General features: G+C 41.6%; 1 protein-coding gene across 2 annotated transcripts in view; it reads left to right on the top strand.

The window, feature by feature from the left end:
- LOC135208429 (uncharacterized) overlaps positions 1-22,692 on the top strand; it is a 316,957-nt gene that overhangs the window by 216,518 nt on the left and 77,747 nt on the right. For both annotated transcript variants that reach the window (XM_064240585.1, XM_064240584.1), the window contains exons 11-13: positions 5,687-5,854; positions 21,380-21,501; positions 21,639-21,854. In XM_064240585.1, the coding sequence (XP_064096655.1) occupies positions 5,687-5,854; positions 21,380-21,501; positions 21,639-21,854 (506 nt within the window). The remainder of the gene's footprint in view (positions 1-5,686; positions 5,855-21,379; positions 21,502-21,638; positions 21,855-22,692) is intronic.

Here is a 22,692-nt window from a genome sequence, read left to right as displayed (position 1 = left end):
TAAATAGCAAAACTCGGCAATGATGTTAAGAAATGAAGGAATAAACAACAATGATGTAAATGGAACCTCTGGCAACAGAGGAGCTTCGTCCGGCAGCCAGGTATTCAACCCAATTGAAGGGGAAGACGGTCAGGTACTTGGAGGTCGTCATCCAGCAACTGACCACCACAACGACAGTAACCAACAGCCTGAGATTGGAGCTACAGAAGCAAACCAAGAGAAGAAATGGACAAGAGAAGAAAATATGGAGATGCTACATCAGAAGCAACCCGTCGGAGAGAGGATATAGAAGAAGGTTGGTCAACATCTGGAATGAGAGGAATAACACCCCCCAAACAGAGCAGAGGCTGGCAGACCAAGTAAGGAACATAAAGAAAAAGAACTGGCTCTCCCCAACAGAAAGAGAAGAACTGGAAAGGGAAATGTCACACGACAGCGAATTACATAAAGACAAACTGAGAGACGATGCACAGAAGACGACAGGGATGATGAGGTATCAAACAACGACACACGAAGAAACACCGACGAAGTAACAGAGAGGACGGAATGGGTAGAAAAGATTAGACAATGGATGGAGCCAGATACAGAGAGAACAAAGATCCCCTCCATGAAAGCCTACAACACCAAGAAATTAAGGGAGAAAACAAATGAGGTCAATGAAATAATGGGCATAATACACACCACCAGTATCACAGAAACAAATAGCTTGTCATATGCAGGAGCAAGATTAGTAGCAGAACTGATGGGGATTCGAACACCAACACCACCAGCACAACAAACCCAACAGAAACCAAAACAGCAACCTCCTTGGAAAAGGTGCCTGGAAAAGCAAATCATGGTGATGAGATCTGACTTTAGTAAACTGAAAGAGATGGCAGAAAAAAGGCTAAGAAGCAAGAAAACAAGGGAGGAACTCATCAAGAAATACAAAGTACAAGAGAGAGGACTAAACAACACAATAGAAGATGTAAAACAGAGGCTTAAGGCCAAAGCACATAAGATCCAATGGTACATGAACAGGAATAAGCGATACCAACAGAACAAACTATTCAGAACCGACCAGAAAAGACTACAGCCAACTAAGAGGGGAAGACAACCACCAAAAAATTCCTGAAGCCAAACCAAGTAAGAGACTCTGGGAAAATATATGGAGCAATCTGGTATCACACAACAAACATTCAACATGGCTCCAGGAAGTCAAGGAAGAAGAAACAGGGAGAATAAAACAAAGATTCACAGAGATCATGACAGACACAGTCAGACACCAACTAAAGAAAATGCCAAACTGGAAAGCCCCAGGTCCCGATGAAGTCCATGGATACTGGCGCAAAAACTTCAAGGCCCTACACCCACAAATAGCAGAACAACTCCAGCATTGTATCTCAAATCACCATGCACCCAAATGGATGACCACAGGAAGAACATCCTTAGTACAAAACGACAAGAGTAAGGGAAATATAGTCAGTAACTACAGGCCTATCACCTGCCTACCAAAAATGTGGAAGTTACTAACAGGTATCATCAGTGAAAGGCTATACAATTACCTAGAGGAGACAAACACCATCCCCCACCAACAGAAAGGCTGCAGAAGTAAGTGTAGGGGCACAAAAGACCAGCTCCTGATAGACAAAATGATATTGAAGAACAATAGGAGAAGGAAAACCAACCTAAGCATGGCATGGATAGATTATAAGAAAGCCTTCGACATGATACCACACACGTGGCTAATAGAATGCCTGAAAATATATGGGGCAGAGGAAAACACCATCAGCTTCCTCAAAAATACAATGCGCAACTGGAATACAATACTTATAAGCTCTGGAATAAGACTAGCAGAGGTTAATATCAGGAGAGGGATCTTCCAGGGCGACTCACTGTCCCCACTACTCTTCGTAGTAGCCATGATTCCCATGACAAAAGTACTACAGAAGATGGATGCCTGGTACCAACTCAAGAAAAGAAGCAACAGAATCAACCATCTGATGTTCATGGACGACATCAAGCTGTATGGTAAGAGGATCAAGGAAATAGATACCCTAATCCAGACTGTAAGGATTGTATCTGGGGACATCAGGATGGAGTTTGGAATATAAAAATGCGCCTTAGTCAACATACAAAAAGGCAAAGTAACGAGAACTGAAGGGATAAAGCTACCAGATGGGAGCAACATCAAACACATAGATGAGACAGGATACAAATACCTGGGAATAATGGAAGGAGGGGATATAAAACACCAAGAGATGAAGGACACGATCAAGAAAGAATATATGCAGAGACTCAAGGCGATACTCAAGTCAAAACTCAACGCCGGAAATATGATAAAAGCCATAAACACATGGGCAGTGCCAGTAATCAGATACAGCGCAGGAATAGTCGAATGGACGAAGTGCAGAACTCCGCAGCATAGATCAGAAAACCAGGAAACATATGACAATACACAAAGCACTACACCTAAGAGCAAATACGGACAGACTATACATAACACAAAAGGAAGGAGGGAGAGGGCTACTAAGTATAGAGGACTGCGTCAACATTGAGAACAGAGCACTGGGGCAATATCTGAAAACCAGTGAAGACGAGTGGCTAAAGAGTGCATGGGAAGAAGGACTAATAAAAGTAGACGAAGACCCAGAAATATACAGAGACAGGAGAATGACAGACAGAACAGAGGACTGGCACAACAAACCAATGCACGGACAATACATGAGACAGACTAAAGAACTAGCCAGCGATGACACATGGCAATGGCTACAGAGGGGAGAGCTAAAGAAGGAAACTGAAGGAATGATAACAGCGGCAAAAGATCAGGCCCTAAGAACCAGATATGTTCGAAGAACGATAGACGGAAATAACATCTCTCCCATATATAGGAAGTGCAATACGAAAAATGAAACCATAAACCACATAGCAAGCGAATGCCCGGCACTTGCACAGAACCAGTACAAAAAGAGGCATGATTCAGTGGTAAAAGCCCTCCACTGGAGCCTGTGCAAGAAACATCAGCTACCTTGCAGTAATAAGTGGTACGAGCACCAACCTGAGGGAGTGATAGAAAACGATCAGGCAAAGATCCTCTGGGACTACGGATAGGGTGATACGTGCAAATAGACCAGACATGACGTTGATTGACAAAGTCAAGAAGAAAGTATCACTCATTGATGTCGCAATACCATGGGACACCAGAGTTGAAGAGAAAGAGAGGGAAAAAATGGATAAGTATCAAGATCTGAAAATAAAAATAAGAAGGATATGGGATATGCCAGTGGAAATCATACCCATAATCATAGGAGCACTAGGCACAATCCCAAGATCCCTGAAAAGGAATCTAGAAAAACTAGAGGCTGAAGTAGCTCCAGGACTCATGCAGAAGAGTGTGATCCTAGAAAGGGCACACATAGTAAGAAAAGTGATGGACTCCTAAGGAGGCAGGATGCAACCCAGAACCCCACACTATAAATACCACCCAGTCAAATTGGAGGACTGTGATAGAGCAAAAAAAAAAAAAAATTATAATATAATAAAAAAAAAAATATAATAATAATGAGGTAATTTTTAAATTTATAATTGGGCCCCACAATTTTTAGCACTGGGCCTGTATGTACCAATTTTAGTCATAGGCCCTATTCAGCTTAACCAGGACTCTTTATGATCTAGAACCAATCAGTGCATACCTGAAACTGGGAAATTCAGACAAAACATTTTAAATATTTACATGATTTTAGAATAACACTAATAATAATTGATTGGAGGCTAAAATTCAGATAATTAGCATAAGGGATATTTACCGATGTTCACAATTATATGTATAGCATAAAGTATTTCTTGTGTAAAAAACTGAAATTCTTTTAAAAGAAAAGGTTTGAGATTTTTAAGAAAACTTACTATATAGTTAAAATAACAACATTGGGTTTCTGTCTCAAAAATCTGCACTGAAGCAGTTATATATGAGCCTCTGTTGGACTGAATTCTCTAGAAGTCGATTTTTAAGGGTCAGTTGTTATATCATTTAATTCTTCAATTTCCTTACTTAGGTAAAATAAGTCATCTACGTACTGTTGTTTTGTAGGCTATGTTCAGTGCCAGTGTGGCTTTCTGAATTGAAAACCTACTGGTGAAAATTCTTTTCCATTATTATTGTTATTTCCTTATCTCTGTGGGCTTATGAGGATCATTTTTCACTGCTCTTGATATTTCTGGTATTAGGCTGAAATGGACAAATTTCAGTGTTGAGAAACCACTGCTTCCCTTTATTAGCTTAAATCTAGCTTTATGGATGTTAATGTTAATAGCGCAATATCTATAAACGTTCCGTTTTCTGAGGTGTTACTTAGACTATAAGTTTTTTACTTAACCCATTCTGCTACTAAAAATTTTTGCCAAGAATTAAAGAACGCAAGAAAGAAAAAAACCATTCCTTTAACGTTAACCCTTCCCTGATTATCCTGAGTATTTTCATGATTAACTACCATGTTTTCTTACAATCACTCACAGCCAGTTCACAGTAATCGGCGGACTTTGTTAATGGCGATCCGGTTTTATGGCACTTGTCTATCACCATAAAATTGGCGTGTTACACGAGTATATACGATAATTGTTCCCAAATTAACTTGGGAATGTAAACATCAACAAAAGTTATGCATTATACGTTCTCTTTCTTCATCTTACTTTCCTCCCTAGCCTAACACTTGATTCATAGCGCAATTGTGAGGTTTTCTTCCTGTTACACATATCAAACTTTTACTGTCAATTTCCATTTCAGCGCTGAATCTCCTCATAGGCCCCAGTGCTTGGCCTTTGGCCTAAATTCTATACAATTCTATATACAGACAGTCTTAGGTTAACGGCGGGGTTCTGTTTCTGACAGCATGACGTTAACTGACAATTGCTAACAACCAAAAATCAGCAATAATAGCACCAGTCCCCCAGTTATCAGTGCAAATCAGCATGGATTGGTGCATTTCAGCGCTGAAAGTCCAGTTATCGTCATCACTAGATAAGCTCTGTAAAACCGGATCACTGATAACCAAAGCCACAGATAACTGGGAACTGCCTGTACTTTGACTTTCACACAGTGTTTTTGTTCGAAATAAACTACTATTGTGTATTTATGGAATATGCTTCAGTTCTGAAATCTGAAAAAATAAAAAACTGAAACAGTATGCGACAGCGTCCTTGTAGCTGCTCAAGAATTAATGGTAGCTGATTCATAAAGTCCTGGATCATGGGAGTTCCAGGACCACAGAATGCTGAATTTAAAAGGTTGTACTGTATCAAAATTTTTAGTGTTAGTTTTTAAAAACCCATCCCTAGATTTTCATCTGAGCAAAGAGTGGTTTTTGTGCTATACAGTCTTTAGGTTTAGACAATGGTGTCTTTTAGAAACATGGAACTTTGGTATATTTGTTTCTATCTTCTATTACACTGAAGTTTTTAACATGGTTGTATACAGAAATTACCATTCTTTTAAGATAGCTTTTTTAAATTTGTGTTATTTTGAAATAAATGCTTTCATATTTCTGAATAAAAAGATACCTTATAGTAAATGCCATCTTGTGTGAGAGAATAGAAAAATTAACTTTTAGTGAATTCTATCATGTTAATGAAGGAAATTTTATTTTATAAAGTCTTAACTTCAAAAATTTATTTTTTCCTGTAATATATTTTTATCTGTTATACTCCTTATCAGGGAGGGAAGCAAAAGTCTGTGAACACTTTGGAGAAGTTGCAGTTCCTAAGGAAGTATCGTCATTGTTGCAAACCTTTGAAGATCTTGCAGAACCTCTTCCAGATGGGAAAGTCCTTACCAGAGCAAAGAAATTGGAAACCAAGTATTATGATCCATCAAATGTCCATGGTTAGTCTGAGAACATTCATGAAAATATGCAGTTGGGCATATTGTTTAATAAGTTTTTAAAGTTTTAGATTTTTAATACATATGAAATGTGCTTACTACAAAGTTGTCCAAATTTTTCATTTTCAAAAATTATCAATCATAAAATGTTACTAATTTAAGTGGATATTGACCTACCTTTGAGAGCAAGTGCTTATATCATCAGTTTGTAGTTAATTATAAGTTCATGGGTATATTATATATTATATATATATATCATATATATTATATATTATATATTAATATCTATATATATATATATATATATATACACACACACACACACATATATATACAGTGGTACCTCGACATACGAAAGGCGCAACTTACGAAAAACTCGACATACGAAAGCAAATATAAAAAATTTTACGGTTCTACATACGAAAATTGCTCAAGTTACGAAAGCTTGTTGCTGTAAAGTCCCGAGATTCACCCGGACCACCGAGAACAATTTTAAAACTAGTGCCCCGCCAACTGAGTAAACTCACCATCATCCTCCCGCTCTCCCATTGGTTCCTGATGCTAGTCACCCCATAAGATCCTGCTCTCCTATTGGTCAGCATCTACCCCTTGTGCTTTATGTATTCTATTGGTAAAAGGATGCTGTAAATTGAAAACTTATTCATGCAATACATTTAATAAAAAAAAACATTAGGTAAAGATAGAATAAAGAATAGAAATGAACGGTTATTATACTGTTTGTTAGTTTCAGTAGTTGAAGAGAGATAATGAAAATTTATGGCTTACTGTGTACTAGGAAAAGTGATTGCTTGGCAATCGTTCGGTACTCGTAAGTGCTGGATGTAAACAAGTTTGGAAGCTTTTTTGTTTTGTTTTGTTTATTATAGTTAATGGTTACTTAATAATTATTTGAAATGAGTACATGCAATACATTTAATAAAAAAAATTGTGAATTAGATATCATAAAATATAAAATAAATCATACTGCTATCATCGAAGCCAACAAACACGTATTTTCTAGAATTCTTCTTCTGTTTTAATATTACTTTACGTATATGTTTCATTATAGCTGTCAGTAACTCGGTATCTCCATTACGTAAAGATAGAATAAAGAATAGAAATGAATGGTTATTATACTGTTTGGTAGTTTCATTAGTTGAAGAGAGATACTAATGAAAATTTATGGCTTACTGTGTCCTAGGAAAAGTGATTGCTTGGCGATCGTTCGGTACTAGTAAGAGCTGAATGTAAACAAACTATTGGAAGGTTTTTTTTTTTTTGTTTGTTTGTGTATTATAGTTAATGATTAATTAATAATTATTTGAAATGAGCTTGTAGCTTCTTAGGTTTAGATGTCAGAATCATAGACTAGGCTACAGTAGCAACCGCTAACATAGGCTAGGCTTATTGCTAAGGGACATATGCTAAAGTCTAATATATGCAGTAAAAATGGGGTTGAACATTACATGCAGTTGAATATTACTCAAGTATGTACAGTATTTTGCCTTTTTGGAGTCATATTTCTTCCGTCGGATCGGCGTCGTAACCCTAGAACATGTGTTGTAGGCCTGGAAATATAATTTACTGGGGTGTTTTTGTAGGGCTTGGAACGGATTAGGAATTTTATATGTAAAATGCAGTTCATGATACGAAAAACTCATGATATGAAGCCCGCCTCGGAACTGATTAATTTTGTATCTTGAGGTACCACTGTATATATATACAGTGGTCCCCCGTATTCGTGGGGGATGCGTACCAGACCCCCCAGCGAATAGTTAGAATCCGCGAATGTTTGGAACTCCTATAAAAACGCTAAAAACAGCCTATTTTGTTAGTTAAATCTTAAGAAAAACCACTAAAAATTTTCATTTTATGATGAAATTGATAACAAAAACCAGGAATTTGTGGATGTTTCTCATAGAAAATTACCGCGAATGCGCGAATTTTCCGCGAATAATGCAGGGAAACGTTCCCGAGAGAAATCTGCGAATGTGTGAGTCCGCGAATCCGGAGAACGCAAATACGGGGGGTCCACTGTATATATATATGTGTGTGTGTGTGTGTATACATATAATATATATATATGTGTGTGTGTATATATAGTATATATACACAGTGGAACCTTAGTTTTTATATGCCCTGGTTTTGTATGATTTGATTTTTGTAGAGGTTTCCTGACAGAATTTTGTCTCGGGTTTTCTACGTTTTCTCGGATTTCGTAGAGTTTTTCTGACGAAAATTTGTCTCTGGTTTTGTACGTTTCCTCGGATTTCATAGTGTTTATGATTAAAATTTGTCTCGGGTTTTGTACGTTTCCTCGGATTTTGTAGTTTTTCAGACGAAAATTTGTCTCGGGTTTCTACATTTCCTCGGATTTTGTACACTCGGAAATTCTCCTTCCCGGCCCACCATGTGACTAAGCTCCCATACCGAGCGCCCAAACAAATCATCTCATCTTCTCTTGTGACCCATTCTGCATTTGTTTCTTGTGAAATAAGCATCACCTCATGCGCAGTCCACATTGCTGCATGTGTTCATTGTGTTTTGTGCTTTTTTTTAAAGTGATTGTAATACAAACCATCATGTGTACAAGATGTTAGTTCATCACAGACCATCATACCTTAGGCAGGTGGAGCCATTAGTACACCTCATTGGTGCACTGTAAGAAAACCGAATGGTGTTGCATTATCCCTTCATCCCCTAGCTGGACCCACTTTGGACCCTTTTATTTTTTTTATTTCCCACTTCTTTTCTTCAGTCTGACTATGTAGGTTCTATTAACTATTATTTTTAAGTGCAATTGCAGGCCTTTGTCCCATTCCACCTTTAGAGCCTTATTCTTCATCTATATTTTCTGGATCTCTTGGATCTCTTTATCATAATGTCCAACAACTCTGCTTTCTTTTTAGTGTCTTAAGAGGTGAATGACTGAAAGTGCCTCGGCGCTTGGCTTTATTGTGTAAATTTCATATTTCCGTCAATCAAAGACCACAATGTCAAACGTTTCCACAGTTTCAGCCAAGACAGCATATTTAGACTAGGCAATGCAGAGAAGGAGACAACCTTAGCCATACAGGATGCGGATTCCTTTTTGGAAGCCTTTAATTAGGTTTATAAGATTTTTAGGCTCCAAAGGAGAACCTCATCCCCAGCTCCAGAGCAGATTCTTTTGGGGCAACTGCACCAGCTGTTCATTTGATGTGCCCGCTGCCCATTTGTCTATAACTGATTTGTGGGCAACACTGTCTATTCTTTGCTGCTGGAAGAGCAGCTATGCTGCTTATACACAAGATTCATTGCCTTTTTTCTCAGGCTTGTCATCTGATTTTTGCCTTAAAATAAGTAACCAAGCATGGATTGGCTTCCTCTCCACATTAACATTGACAAAGATTGAAACAACATTTCTGTTTCCTTGGGTGTTCCTTTCTGTGTCTGAGTGACAGGAATGTTTTGTTTGGTTAACATTAGTTCTTTACTTAATGAGGGGCCCAAGCTGTCAGAAAACGTTGCCAATCCAGTCATATTTTGTTTCTGGAACCCTCTTGAAGACATAATTATTTATATATGTCCAAACTCTCAGGAGTTGCAGTTTGAGTACAGCATTAAAGTTTTTAAGTAGAATTGTGTTATATTATAGTTATGAATACAATTGAGATGCCATTGTAAATACTTATTCTGAGCCAAAATGATGAAATGTAGGTATTTTGTAGTAATGTTATATGAACATCCCATCAAGAACAGATTGAAACTGTTTGTATTAGTGAATCTGTAGAGAAACTGTAATATACAGGGGGTCCTCGAGTTACGACGTTGATCCGTTCTTAAGATGCGTCATATCACGATTTTCAGCGTAAGTCGGAACATTAAAAAATACCACATGATTTGATGTAAATACCTATCAATAACAACGAGAGAACAATTCCTTACCTTTATTAATTTGATTGGCTTGCACACTGGAGAGGAAGCTGCGGTGCTGGAGAGACTGGGGGAGGTTAGTGAAGAGAAAAAGAACCTCCAGAAGATGCTGGAGATGCTGAGGCAGGTGATTCTTGAGGTGAGGCAGAACATACTACTGGAGATGCTGAGGCAGGTGATTCTTGAGGTGAGGCAGAACATACTACTGGAGATGCTGGGGCAGGTGAGTCTTTAGGTGAGGCAGAACCTACAGAAGGTGCTGGAGATGCTGGGGCAGGTGAGTCTGGGTTAGCAGAACATTCAGAAGGTGCTGGAGATTGTGGGGCAGGCGAGTCTGGATTAGCAGAGGCAGCTGAGGTAGAGGGTACAGGATCTCTTGCAGGCCTCTCTACCTTCTTAAAATACTGCTCCAGGTTAGTCTGAACAGAGAGCAACCTTTTTTTCATCCAAGATCTCCTTGTAACACTGCATCAAATCCATGACGCCTCTGGAAACCCTAGTGAACCTGTCCAAGTTGGGATCCTGAGCCTCAAAAGTTGACAACGCTTGCTGCAACTCTGCAAAACCTCTTGTCAAGTCCTGCCTTGTGAAAGCCTTAGGCTCTGGGGTGGGTGCTTCTTCTTCTTCCTCTATCATCTGCTTCTCCAGTTGTATCAGGTCCTCAGCAGATAACTCCTCGCCATGAGACTCCAGCAGCTCTGTAACATCATCAACCTCCATCTCCAAATTGATTTCCCTACTCAGGGCAACAACGTTCTTGACAACTTGCTGAACTGTGTCCTCAAACCCATGGAAATCATTCACAAATTGAGGACAAATTTTCTTCCAGACACCATTCATGTTTGTTTGTTTGCTTAACCTCCTCCCAGGAATTAGCAATGTTCTTTACAGCATCAAGGATGTTGTAGGATTTCCAAAAGTCCTTCAGAGTCAAGTCGTTCTTGGTTTCAGTTGCCTGTAAAGCCATAGCAATTGTCCTTCGTAGGTAGTAGGCCTTGAACGAAGCAATCACTCCTTGGTCCATAGGCTGTAAAAGGGCCTTGGTATTAGGTGGAAGGTAAACCACCTAGACATTAGGGTTGAAGTCTCCCAGCTGGGCAGGGTGTCCAGGGGCATTGTCCAGCACTAGCAACACCTTAAAGGGGATACCCTTGGAGGCGCAATACCGCTCCAGACTTGGAACAAAATGGTTTACGAACCAGTCCTCAAACACTGCAAGTGTCACCCATGCCTTCTTTTTGGACTTCCAAATTACTGGTAGTTGACCCTTCCAAATGCCCTTGAGTGCCCTTGGATTTTCAGCCTGATACACCAACAAGGGCTTCAGTTTGAAGTCGCCAGCAGCATTACCCCCAAGAAGTAAAGTTAGCCTCTCCTTGCTGGCTTTATGACCGGGTGCTGACTTCTCCTCCTTGGCGATGTAAGTGCGGTTAGGCATACGCTTCCAAAACAAACCTGTCTCGTCTACGTTAAACACTTGCTGAGCAGAATAACCCCCCTCCTTAATTATCTCAGACAACGCTTTAGGAAATTCACTCGCTGCTTTCTCATCCCCACTAGCAGCTTCACCTTGCACTTTAAGGTTATGGTAATTGGCCCGAGCCTTAAATCGCATAAACCAACCCCTACTAGCCACAAACTCTTCACTTTCACTTCCCTCCCCCTTTTCTTTTTTCAACGCTTCAAACAATCTTTTCGCCTTCTCCTGAATCACCATAAGGCTGACTGGGATACGCCGTTGATTTTGGTCTTCCAACGAAAGCACCAATAACCTTTCCATTTCAATTATTAGACCACTACGCTGCTTAGTTATCACTGTCGCTTTCATAGGAGCAGATCCTTTCACATGTTCAACGATGCGCTCTTTATCTTTGATAATGGTAGCAACGGTCGAACGGCTAAGGCCAAGCGAGCGGCCAATGTTTGTTGGCGTTTCTCCCTTCTCAGATCGCTTTATAATGTCCACTTTAATTTCCATGGTGATGGCCTTTCTTTTCTTTGATGCACTACCATCAGAAGAGTCTGCCTTGCGCTTAGGAGCCATAACAAAGAGCAAAAAGTTACAAAAACGATACAACACGAGGGAGAGAGAGGCAGTGTAAACAACCAAAATGGCGTATGGGCGAGGAATGAGCGTAGCGAAGCGACGCCGTCCTCTCCCCCACAAAGCGTATTCTTCCACCGTGCGCCCGGAACTAGTTCGCGTTTGTTTACGTCGCTTACGACGCTAAACCGCGTAAGATGGAACGACGCAAAATATTATTTTTTATATTTTTATGGGGGCGCGTTCGTAACCACGAAACATCGTAAGTCGAGACCGGCGTAACCCGAGGACTTACTGTAAGTTCATAGAATGTAATTTGTGAATCTGTAGAGAAACTGTAATATAAGTTCATAGAATGTAATTCTCTTTTAAATATAAAGCAGATTTAATTTCTGGGCTCAGCTCGTGTCGGCCTATGAAATATCCTTAAGTTCATTATTTCTAGGTAAAATTATCCTAAAATTACCAGAGAAAATATAAAATCAAGAAAATGTCAGTAAAACTGACTCGCTCACTCTATAAAAGAAGTGTCGGTATGGAAATAGGGGCGAGTGGGATCACTACCACGAGTCATTTACCATTTAGACCTTCCAACATAAAATCCCCACCTGAGAGAGCTGATACTAAAGGGTGATGCGACCGCTACTACTACTACTACTGACGCCACGTGGAGAGCAGCGCCCCTAGCGGTCATCCTTAATTATTAGCTCGACAACGCTAGTTGCATCTTTTTTCACTCGTGTTGTTTTTGCTTGGATTTATCCTTCTCAATGATGGAACGTGCTGCAATTGCTTCGGCTAAGTTAAGTGCCTCATAAGTAATAATTTTTGGTATTCCAGTCTTCCAGGGACCAGTATTTTCCGTGTTTTAGGTCATATACGGTCTCCCGGTTGACTCGTGGCGGCCTTGTGCCGCCTCGTGTTGTTAAGATTTCCCGGTCTTCCATACTGGGACATCTTATGCTTATGGGCTCTATATTTACGTTCATCGTTTTATTACATCGTATTTAGAGTTAGGACACAGCCCATCCCTTTTACTTTTTATCTCTTAGTTTGGTATTTAGGGCTATACTGTGTTTTTCTGGCCCAGCATCCCAGCTCTTGCTCTTCATCGGCTACTGCTGGCTCCGAGTAGTCGACTGTTCTTCGGATCAGTTCGCCTCCTCCTGGGCTTCTTTCTCTTTTACTCAAGTGTCTCTTCTATCTTTTACGATGTATTTATTTATTGTCAGTGTTATTTAGGGTGCTAGGCTAGCCTAGGTGCCTTGTGCCATGTGTTGGTACAGTCTGGTTCACGTGGCCCCTCTGTGGTTGTGTTGCTTTCGCGTCCTAGGCCACCTACGATCACGTGTCCCATTAGGCACATTACCCTCCCCCTTCCCTCCCTACCACATGGTAGGGAGGGGTCTGGTGGATCTCCTTGGTTGTCATGACAACCACCATAGCCTACCTCCCTCTCCCTCTGAGGGGGCCAAGGAGTTCTGTACCAGCTGGGGGCTAGGGCGACCACCTGTCTCGGGTACCGGGTTACCTGGCGGGTAGTAGTAGAGACGGGGGGGTAGGCCACCCCCCTCTCTCTCTCTCGTCCGCCGTGTTCACGCCGGGATTCCCCCCCCCTGTTTTCCCCATTCCCAACCCTTCCCCTACCTTAACGGACGGAGCCCCCGCTGAAGCCGGGAGCCCCTTCGGTTATAGGTCCACCTGGCTCCGCCAGCAGGCGGGGTGGGAATTTACTAGTGGTCTATATTGCCTGCCTACTATATCCTGATTTTCGCTACCGGAGGAGAGCTCACTCCTTACCCGGGCACTCCTCTAGTAGACGGAAAGAGTTATACCTCATTCTTTATGGATATACCCTTACTGATACGATGACTATTGGTTTTTTAGTTTTATGTACTATCTCCGTCGTTCTCCGTCGTGGTTTCATGGCCCCTCACCACTCCTGGTTGGAACCTTTTTCCTGTCTCCGGCGTAAGCTTCAGACCCCCACCAACCGCCTAGCTAACCACACGTATTGCGGCGGAGCACTAGTTTAATCTAACTTACATGCTCCGGCATGCAGCGGAGTCTATGTTAGGCTGTAAGTGTGCACTCTGATACTCATGTATCTCCACTTACAGGCTACCAACTGCCAGGTTCCAGGTTGTAACGCTGTGTTGTATGACCCCTGCGCCCATGAAGAGTGTAGGACCCACGCCCCGTGTGCCACTACCCACAACGGGATGATTGTTTGGCACCCTGAGGCATGCACCATCTGCTATGACCTCGTGAGTCAGCTTTTGGGTGGGGTAAGTTAACTCCTGGACATTTTTTCTGTTATCAATGATTTACCCTTAGTTTTAAGCTCCTTTAACCGTATCTCCGCCGCTAGAAGCTTCATATCGCCTTCTCTTACAGGCTGTCGCCGTGAGAGAAGTCGCCCTAGCAACCCTGAAAGCTTGGGTAGGCGGCTTCGGGAAGAACGCCGCCAAGGGCCAGCCTTACATTTTAGATAAGAAGCTGGCCATCCAGATCTTCCCCGGAGGCAAGGCGACGGGGTACGTGGACCCCATCTCGGCAGCCCCACTCATAGCTTCCATTCAGCAGGAGGTGCAGCAGGCGTTTAGGTCCGTCTCGACGCAGGAGCCGGTCCCAGATGTAGCTAACCTGGACCTTAATCTTGAGCCTATGGCGGTAGGTGCGGAGGATTTGTTGGTTGAGGTAGGTGTTTCGGGCGCTCAAGGTCTACCCTTGAGCGCTCCTGGATCTTCTTCCCCTGTTCCTTCTTCTTCTTCTTTTCAAGGCTTCACGGGATCTGAGATCCCTTCTCGTTCACCCGCTCTCTCTGTACCCCCGAAGGTGAAGGGACAGAGAGAACAGAAGAGCCTCCATAAGACGACTTCTAAAAAGTCGTCGTCTTCTTCGGCTAGGAAGTCTACGACATCCTACGCCGATGCGGTGAAGGCGAAGCCTAGCTCTTCCCATTCAAAGAGCTCAAGAAGCAAGGCTTCTAAGGAGAAGGCCCGCGCTCCTGCCGAGCCAATGCCTTCTCCGGCATCTACCGGATCTACTCCGGTAACTCCTGTTGGGGTGGCGGGACCTAGCTCTTTTGATCCCACCACTTTCTCAGCAGGAGTGTTGCAACAAGTGGGAGAGATGGTTGGCTCTCTCGGTACTAGGTTTGAGCAAATGTTTGCTCAACTGTCCAGTACTATCAACCAATCTGGTCAATCCATACAAGACCCCTCTAACCGAGTTAGGGAGCATGATGACCGCTTCGCTGGCCTCACTCAGGCCCCTCAGGCGAACTCCCCTGTGGCAGGTACTGGTCTCCTACAGCTACCTCCTTATGAATCCCTACCAGCCTTCTCTATGGATAACCCCTGGAGGGTGGCAGCTTATGCCCCCTTCAAGGATGGCATGATTTCCATTCCGGAGTGTGGAACAAGAAGGATTGAGGACTTTGAGTTCTACCCTCCCGGACTGACTCAGCCTTTCATAGGGTATGCTAGGCTTACGGTGACTGCTCTCAATAGAGAGGATAAGATCTCTAGAGAGACTGTGCTGTATAGTAGGGATCACGCACAGAGGGAATGGGTTCACTGCCTGGAGGATTGGGATTGTACCAATACCAAACTCCAGGCATTCAAGAGCCCCTTCACTATCTTCGCTACGGAGGAGGAGGCTTCTCTTCCATTCGCTACTAAGATAGTAGAAGCGACTCTCCAAGCAGTCCTTAAAGACGAGCCCATGCCACAGTTGAGAGAGGCGGAATCAACATCTCCGCTCTTTCCGTCCTTCGGAGAATTGTGGGAGAACCTACCTGCCACTTTCTCAGTAGGTAAGCTGAAGCCAGACTGTGCGATGGATCAGTTTGGCGAGAAGCTCCCGAGGCTGCCTGATAGCCTTATTCAGGCAGAATTCGATGCCCGCACAAGATTTGGGAGATCTCTTAACTCCCTTATCATTACGGAGATGGCTGCTCTTTCCTATGCTACGGAACCACTTTTTAAAATACTGGCTAAATCCCAGCTCCAGTCGGTTCAAGCTGATGCCTTTGACTTCTTTTCAGCCAGAAGGAACTGCCGAAAGCATGTTTTGCAGGAGGCAACTATTAGGCATGAGCCTAATAGACTTCTAGCTTCCAGCATGTGGGGTGCGGACCTCTTCCCAGAAGCCTCTGTGAATGAGGTGCATCACGAGGCTGCTAGGCTTAACCAGAGCCTTAGAGCCAGATGGGGCATCTCTTCCAAGAGGAAGCAAGAGAGCGCCCCTGCTGCTGGTAAGAAATTGAAGAAAACTGGTAGGAGATTCCAACCCTACCAAAAACAGTAGCAACAACAACATTTCGTCCAAGCCGTCCCAGTTACACAACAGGGACAGCCTTCGACTTCTAAGCAGACACAGCCCATTCTCCTGTTGTCTCCTCAGAATCAACCCTCGACCTCATACACCATCTTGCCAGCTTTCAACTCGATGTATGAAAGCCAAGCCTTCCCAACCTTCAACAGGTTTTCTAGGGGGAGCAGAGCGAGAGGTCACTTTCGCCAACGAGGCACAGGAAGAGCTGCAAGAGGCAAGCACTTCAGAGGAGGGCGCGGAGGTCAACCCGCTCAACAACAGTGAGGCTCCCCAGGTAGGAGGGAGGCTGTTCCTCTTCCGTCACAGGTGGGGGTTCAGCAAATGGGCACAGAGCATTGTGTCCAAAGGATTGGGTTGGAGTTGGATCAAAGATCCTCCTCCAAACAAATCATTCTATCAGATACCATTAAAGGAGTTGACAGATTATGCGGAGGAACTCCTTCAGAAAGGAGCTATTGCGAGAGTCAAGCATCTAAAATTTCAAGGTCGCTTGTTCAGCGTGCCAAAGAAAGGCTCAACAAAAAAAAGGGTAATCTTAGACTTGTCAAAGCTAAACTCTTTCATTCGTTGCGACAAGTTCAAAATGGGGCCGTCACAACCTCTATCAATCTTACAGACGCATACTATCATATCCCTATAGCCAGACACTTCCGTCCATTCCTAGGCTTCAAACTAGGAAATCAGACGTTCTCATTCAAAGTGATGCCCTTCGGTCTGAACGTAGCCCCCAGGGTATTCACGAAAATAGCAGAAGTGGTAGTTCAACAATTGAGAACACAAGGGATAATGGTAGTAGCGTACCTCGACGATTGGTTGATCTGGGCACCAACGGTCGAGGAATGCCTCAAAGCCACGAAGAAGGTAGTACAATTTCTGGAACATCTGGGGTTCCAGATAAACAAAACGAAATCCAGACTCACTCCGGAGTCTCGTTTTCAGTGGCTAGGAATCCAATGGGATTTATCCTCCCACAATCTGTCAATTCCAGTGGTCAAAAGGAAAGAAATAGCCAAGTCTATGAGGCAATTTCTCAAAAGCAAACAAGCTTCAAGGAGAAACCAGGAAAGAATCCTAGGTTCCCTTCAGTTTGCCTCAGTGACAGACATCCTCCTGAAAGCAAGACTGAAAGATATAAATCGAGTTTGGCGATCAAGAGCAAACGCCAAATCTCGGGACAAGTTGTCAGTAATTCCACAGATCCTTCGCAATCAGCTCCGTCCATGGACAAAAGTGAAGAATCTTGCCAAATTGGTACCCCTTCAATATCCCCTTCCGGTGTTAACCATTCACACGGATGCCTCCCTGTCTGGTTGGGGGGGATATTCTCAATTCAAGCAAGTTCAGGGGACTTGGTCCGTTCAATTCCGCCAGCTCCACATAAACGTTCTGGAGGCAATGGCAGTATTTCTTACCCTGAAGAGACTCCTTCCCCCAAAGAAGTCTCATCTAAGACTAGTTTTGGACAGTGCAGTGGTAGTACATTGCATCAACAGAGGAGGGTCCAAATCCAAACACGTGAATCATGTAATGATAGCCATCTTTGCTCTAGCAGACAAGCACAAATGGCATCTATCTGCCACTCATTTGGCAGGGGTAAGAAATGTGATAGCGGACGCACTATCCCGGTCAGTCCCTCTGGAGTCAGAATGGTCCCTAGACGGCAGGTCATTCGAGTGGATATGCCAGAGAGTCCCAGGTCTCCAAGTAGATCTCTTCGCCTCACAAGCGAACCACAAGCTCCCTTGCTATGTGGCCCCCAACCTGGACCCTCTGGCTTATGCCACGGACGCCCTGTCGTTGGACTGGAATCAATGGAAGAAAATCTACATTTTTCCTCCAGTGAATCTTCTTTTGAAAGTTCTGAGCAAGCTGAGGACTTTCAAGCGACTGGTAGCTCTGATCGCTCCAGATTGGCCAAAAGCAATTGGTATCCTCTGCTTCTGGAATTGGGTCTCCGACCTCAACGGATTCCCAATCCCAAGCTGTCGCAATCAGTACAAATGAGGACTGTGTTCGCTTCCTCAGGAATTCTTCAGACCCTAACTTTATGGACTTCATGAAGTTTGCGGCTAAAAAAGATGCTAACATTGATCCACAAAAATCCTCTTTCTGGAATCAGATAAAAGAGAGTCAACTATTAGACAATATGACTCAGCTGTTAAAAAGTTAGCATCCTTCCTGAAAGAATCAAACACTACAACCATGACAGTTAACTTAGCTATATCCTTTTTCAGATCCTTATTTGAAAAAGGTTTAGCAGCTAGCACAATTACTACTAATAAATCGGCTTTGAAGAAAATCTTTCAGTTGGGTTTTCAAATACAGTGGTCCCCCCGTATTCGCGGGGGATGCGTACCAGACCCCCCCGTGAATAGTTAGAACCCGCGAATGTTTGGAACCCCTATAAAAATGCTAAAAACAGCCTCTTTTGTTAGTTAAAACTCAAGAAAAACCCACTAAAAAATTTCCTTTATGGTTTTTTTAATAGTTTTATCACAAAAAGTGCATTTTATGATGAAATTCATCAAAAAAGCCAGGAATTTGGGGATATTTATCATAGAAAAATACCGCGAATGCGCGAATTTTCCGCGAATAATGCAGGGAAACATTCCCGAGAGAAATCCGCGAATGTGTGAGTCCGCGAATCTGGAGAACGCGAGTACGGGGGGTCCACTGTAGACTTAACGGAATCTTACTTTACATCTATTCCCAAAGCCTGTGCTAGACTTAGACCTTCTCAAAGGCCTACTTCAGTTTCATGGTTCTTAAATGATGTCCTCAAACTAGCCTCAGATACTGACAACTCGTCTTGCACATTCATAATCCTACTTAGGAAGACGTTATTTTTGTTAAGCCTGGCTTCAGGAGCAAGAATTTCAGAACTGTCGGCTCTATCCAGAGATGCGGGTCATGTAGAATTTCTCCCCTCAGGAGAAGTTCTACTTTCCCTGGATCGCAGTTTTTTAGCTAAAAACGAGGATCCTCTTGCAAGGTGGGCTCCTTGGAAAGTTATCCCACTTCCGCAAGATCCTTCTCTTTGCCCAGTATCAACTTTAAGAGCCTTTCTATCTCTTAAATCCTCTAGATCCTCAGGTCCTCTCTTTACGAGAGAAAAAGGTGGCACTTTATCAGTGAAAGGAATCAGACAACAGATCCTTTACTTCATTAAACAAGCCAACCCTGAATCATTTCCTAAAGCACATGATATCAGAGGAGTAGCCACCTCAATTAATTATTTCCAACATATGAATTTTGAGGATCTTAAAAAGTATACTGGATGGAAATCACCGACAGTCTTTAAACGTCATTACCTGAAGTCCTTGGAATCTTTAAAATTTTCAGCAGTAGCAGCGGGAAACATTGTTTCTCCTGATACTGCACAGTAGTTGTAGTATAGATCCAGGTCTCCTTTCTACCTACCTCGTCCAACATGCCTCACCCTATTGCCATGCTCTTCGTGATACTCTAGCCTTAGCCGCTAGGATCGTATTGGTGGAATGCCCCTTATTTTTATGCTAGGGGCATCCACATTGTGTACATATAATGTGCTTCGGTGTTTCTACCCTTATTTTTATGCTAGGGTAGAACACAATGAGTTTGTATATTTTGTAAATAATACTTAAATTAGTGAATCATTGTATATTGTTCTAATTACCATTACACTATTATGTACCACCATTTCTAGTATAAGCTAATTTTAAGTACTTTATGTTAATATGGTATAGTTATCCTACCATTATTTAGTATAAGCTAGTTTTAAGTACTTTTTGTTAGTATACTGTAATGAGTCTTGATTCACTTATATTATATCAATCTTTTTACTATTTAGATTCATTTGTCCTTTTATTCCATCTTGTCTGTTTCTCTGGTATTATTTCATAGGCCGACACGAGCTGAGCCCAGAAAAGGGATTTTGACGTAGGAAAAATCTATTTCTGGGTGATTGGCTCGTGTCCCCCTATGAAATATCCTTAAGTTCATTATTTCTAGGTAAAATTATCCTAAAATTACCAGAGAAAAAATAAAATCAAGAAAATGTCAGTAAAACTGACTCGCTCACTCACTCTATAAAAGAAGTGTCGGTATGGAAATAGGGGCGAGTGGGATCACTACCACGAGTCATTTACCATTTAGATCTTCCAACATAAAATCCCCACCTGAGAGAGCTGATACTAAAGGGTGATGCGACCGCTACTACTACTACTACTGACGCCACGCGGAGAGCAGTGCCCCTAGCGGTCATCCTTAATATATGAACATCTTGTCCTGCAGGGTGGGTAAAAAGAAACAGGGTGGGTTTCATAGGGCGACACGAGCCAATCACCCAGAAATAGATTTTTCCTACGTCAAAATCCCTTATTTATACCTAGTACTTCAAACCTGAAATAGTACAGGCAGTCGCAGAGTTACATTGGGTTTGGGTTACGTTATTTTGGACTTAAGGCACTAGGTTCATGGTGCTGTCAACCCCAATTTTTTGCTCTGTTACCCAGAATTATAGCACTGTTGCCTGGATTTAAGGCGCTATAATTTACAGTGTTTACATTGCGATTATGGAAAAAGTGCTATTATTCCCAATATGTATAAGTATGATGCTTCGGGTTACGGAGATTTTCAGCTTACAACGTGCACTGGGATAGAACCCCCGCTATAACCAGGGCTGCTAATAGTATAAATATTTTGTAATGAAATAATATGAAGATCTCATATTGATTCCAGTGAAATGTTATTGAGTAAGAATAGAGAGAATACAAGCAGTCCCTGGTTAGCAGCGGACTTGGTTAATGGCGATCTGGTTTTATGGCCCTTGTTATTTGGAAATAGTAAATTTAAATATTTTTCTAATAAGAATGGGTTAATGCATTGCTGTATTTTAAAGCATTGGTGTCTTAAAATTGTCATTTTAAATGTACAATTTACAAAAAAATATACAAGTAGATTGTGATTATTTAGAAATAAATCTCAAGGTGAGAATTAACATCTCGTCTTTCAACCACATGACCAGTAGTAAAGGTTTAGTAATAAAAATGTACATAGGGATTAGCAATATTTAGACTGTAATTTTTGTCAATATGAATTATTATTTTGTCTTAATGGTTTAATGTGTAATTTAGTCAGATTATTTCTGATGCAAAATGTTAACAAATATTCAGTGATCTTTTAACCAAATAAAATGCTGTTGTATAAATGAAGGCAGTTTCAAAGGAATAATTTGTATCCTTTTTCAGGGAAGTATCAAATCATCTTTGAAACAAACTTCAAATGTGAGCTTTGTGGTATTGTTTTGGAAAGATCGCAGCAAAGCTTAATTGACCATTGTTCAACAAAAGAGCATTATGACAATGTGGTGGTAAGTGCAGATTAAAAATGAGAGTAGTAGTTTATTTTTAAAATGAAAATATTTGAAAACTTTTAAATCAAAAATGCATAAGGTTAATAGGATTTATAAACTAATATTTTGAAATTACAATTTCTGCCTTATTTTAGAAGGAGCAGCAAAGGTTGAGAGAGAGTGCATCAGAAGTAAAAGTAAAAGAAGAAAAGGTTGAGGTTACAGAAACTGAGAATGGTGGCAGTAAGGAGAAAGAAGCTTCTGAAGAAGCTTCTGAAGCAAAGAAGGAAGAAAACAACAGTCAGCAAGAGAAGGAGGATGACAATGATTTTAATGATACTGAAGTTTATGGTGATCATCACAATGGAAAAGTGAGTTTGGTTTTTTATTTGTTAATGATGATTCTTTCTGGAAAAAAATAGATGTTTAACTTCTTAGTTTTTTTATGGTGGAATCTTTTTAAGTCTAGTGAATTATAAATACCATTTAACTGTTACCAAATTTTTTATAACAGTGTAGCCAGAGCCAATAGTAATTAGTCAACTTCCAGACAATTTAGCTGTTGACTAGAGAAGCGTCAAAAAGGTCTTTCATGGTTGAAGTAGGAAAACCTCCTAAGAAAGATCATGTTGGGGATGGCCTGAAGTTAGGTCTCATGCAATCTCTCTTGAGATACACATCAGTAATTTCCTCCCTTAGTTTTGGGCGGTAGAGGTAAACTCCCAGTAATGCATAGTGGTGGTGGTATTTATTTTGCGCAATTCTATAAGCATTGTTTGCCTTTAGTATTAATTTCTTTTAATATTTTTATGACTTGTACAATATCCATGAGTATTTATATAATAGAAAATATTTTTTTGTTGAAATGATTCTCTCTCATGCACCTTAATTTATTGTATATGCAAGTTGAACCTTGACCCAAAAGTTCACAGCAACCACCAGCTTAACATTTGAGTTGATCAGAGAATTCAGACAGCACAATTTGTCTTGAGATTTGCAACATTAGCCTGCAGAAAAAGTCTATTTCATTAACAGAAAAAAAATAGTTTTAACTCTTGCACTGTCAATGCTACTTCCTGATGGGGAAGCCCTTGGACTTGGAGAACTTCTGGAGTCGCTGTGGAAGAGAATGAGCCAAGTTCTGACAGTGGGCAGGGGGTATTTCCTCCCACACCTTCCAGATTGCAATTTCAAGCTTGGGGATTGTCG

Source organism: Macrobrachium nipponense, chromosome 35 (assembly GCF_015104395.2).
Source record: "Macrobrachium nipponense isolate FS-2020 chromosome 35, ASM1510439v2, whole genome shotgun sequence".
Taxonomy (NCBI): Eukaryota; Metazoa; Arthropoda; class Malacostraca; order Decapoda; family Palaemonidae; genus Macrobrachium; species Macrobrachium nipponense.
This window is presented reverse-complemented; position numbering and strand designations above follow the sequence as displayed.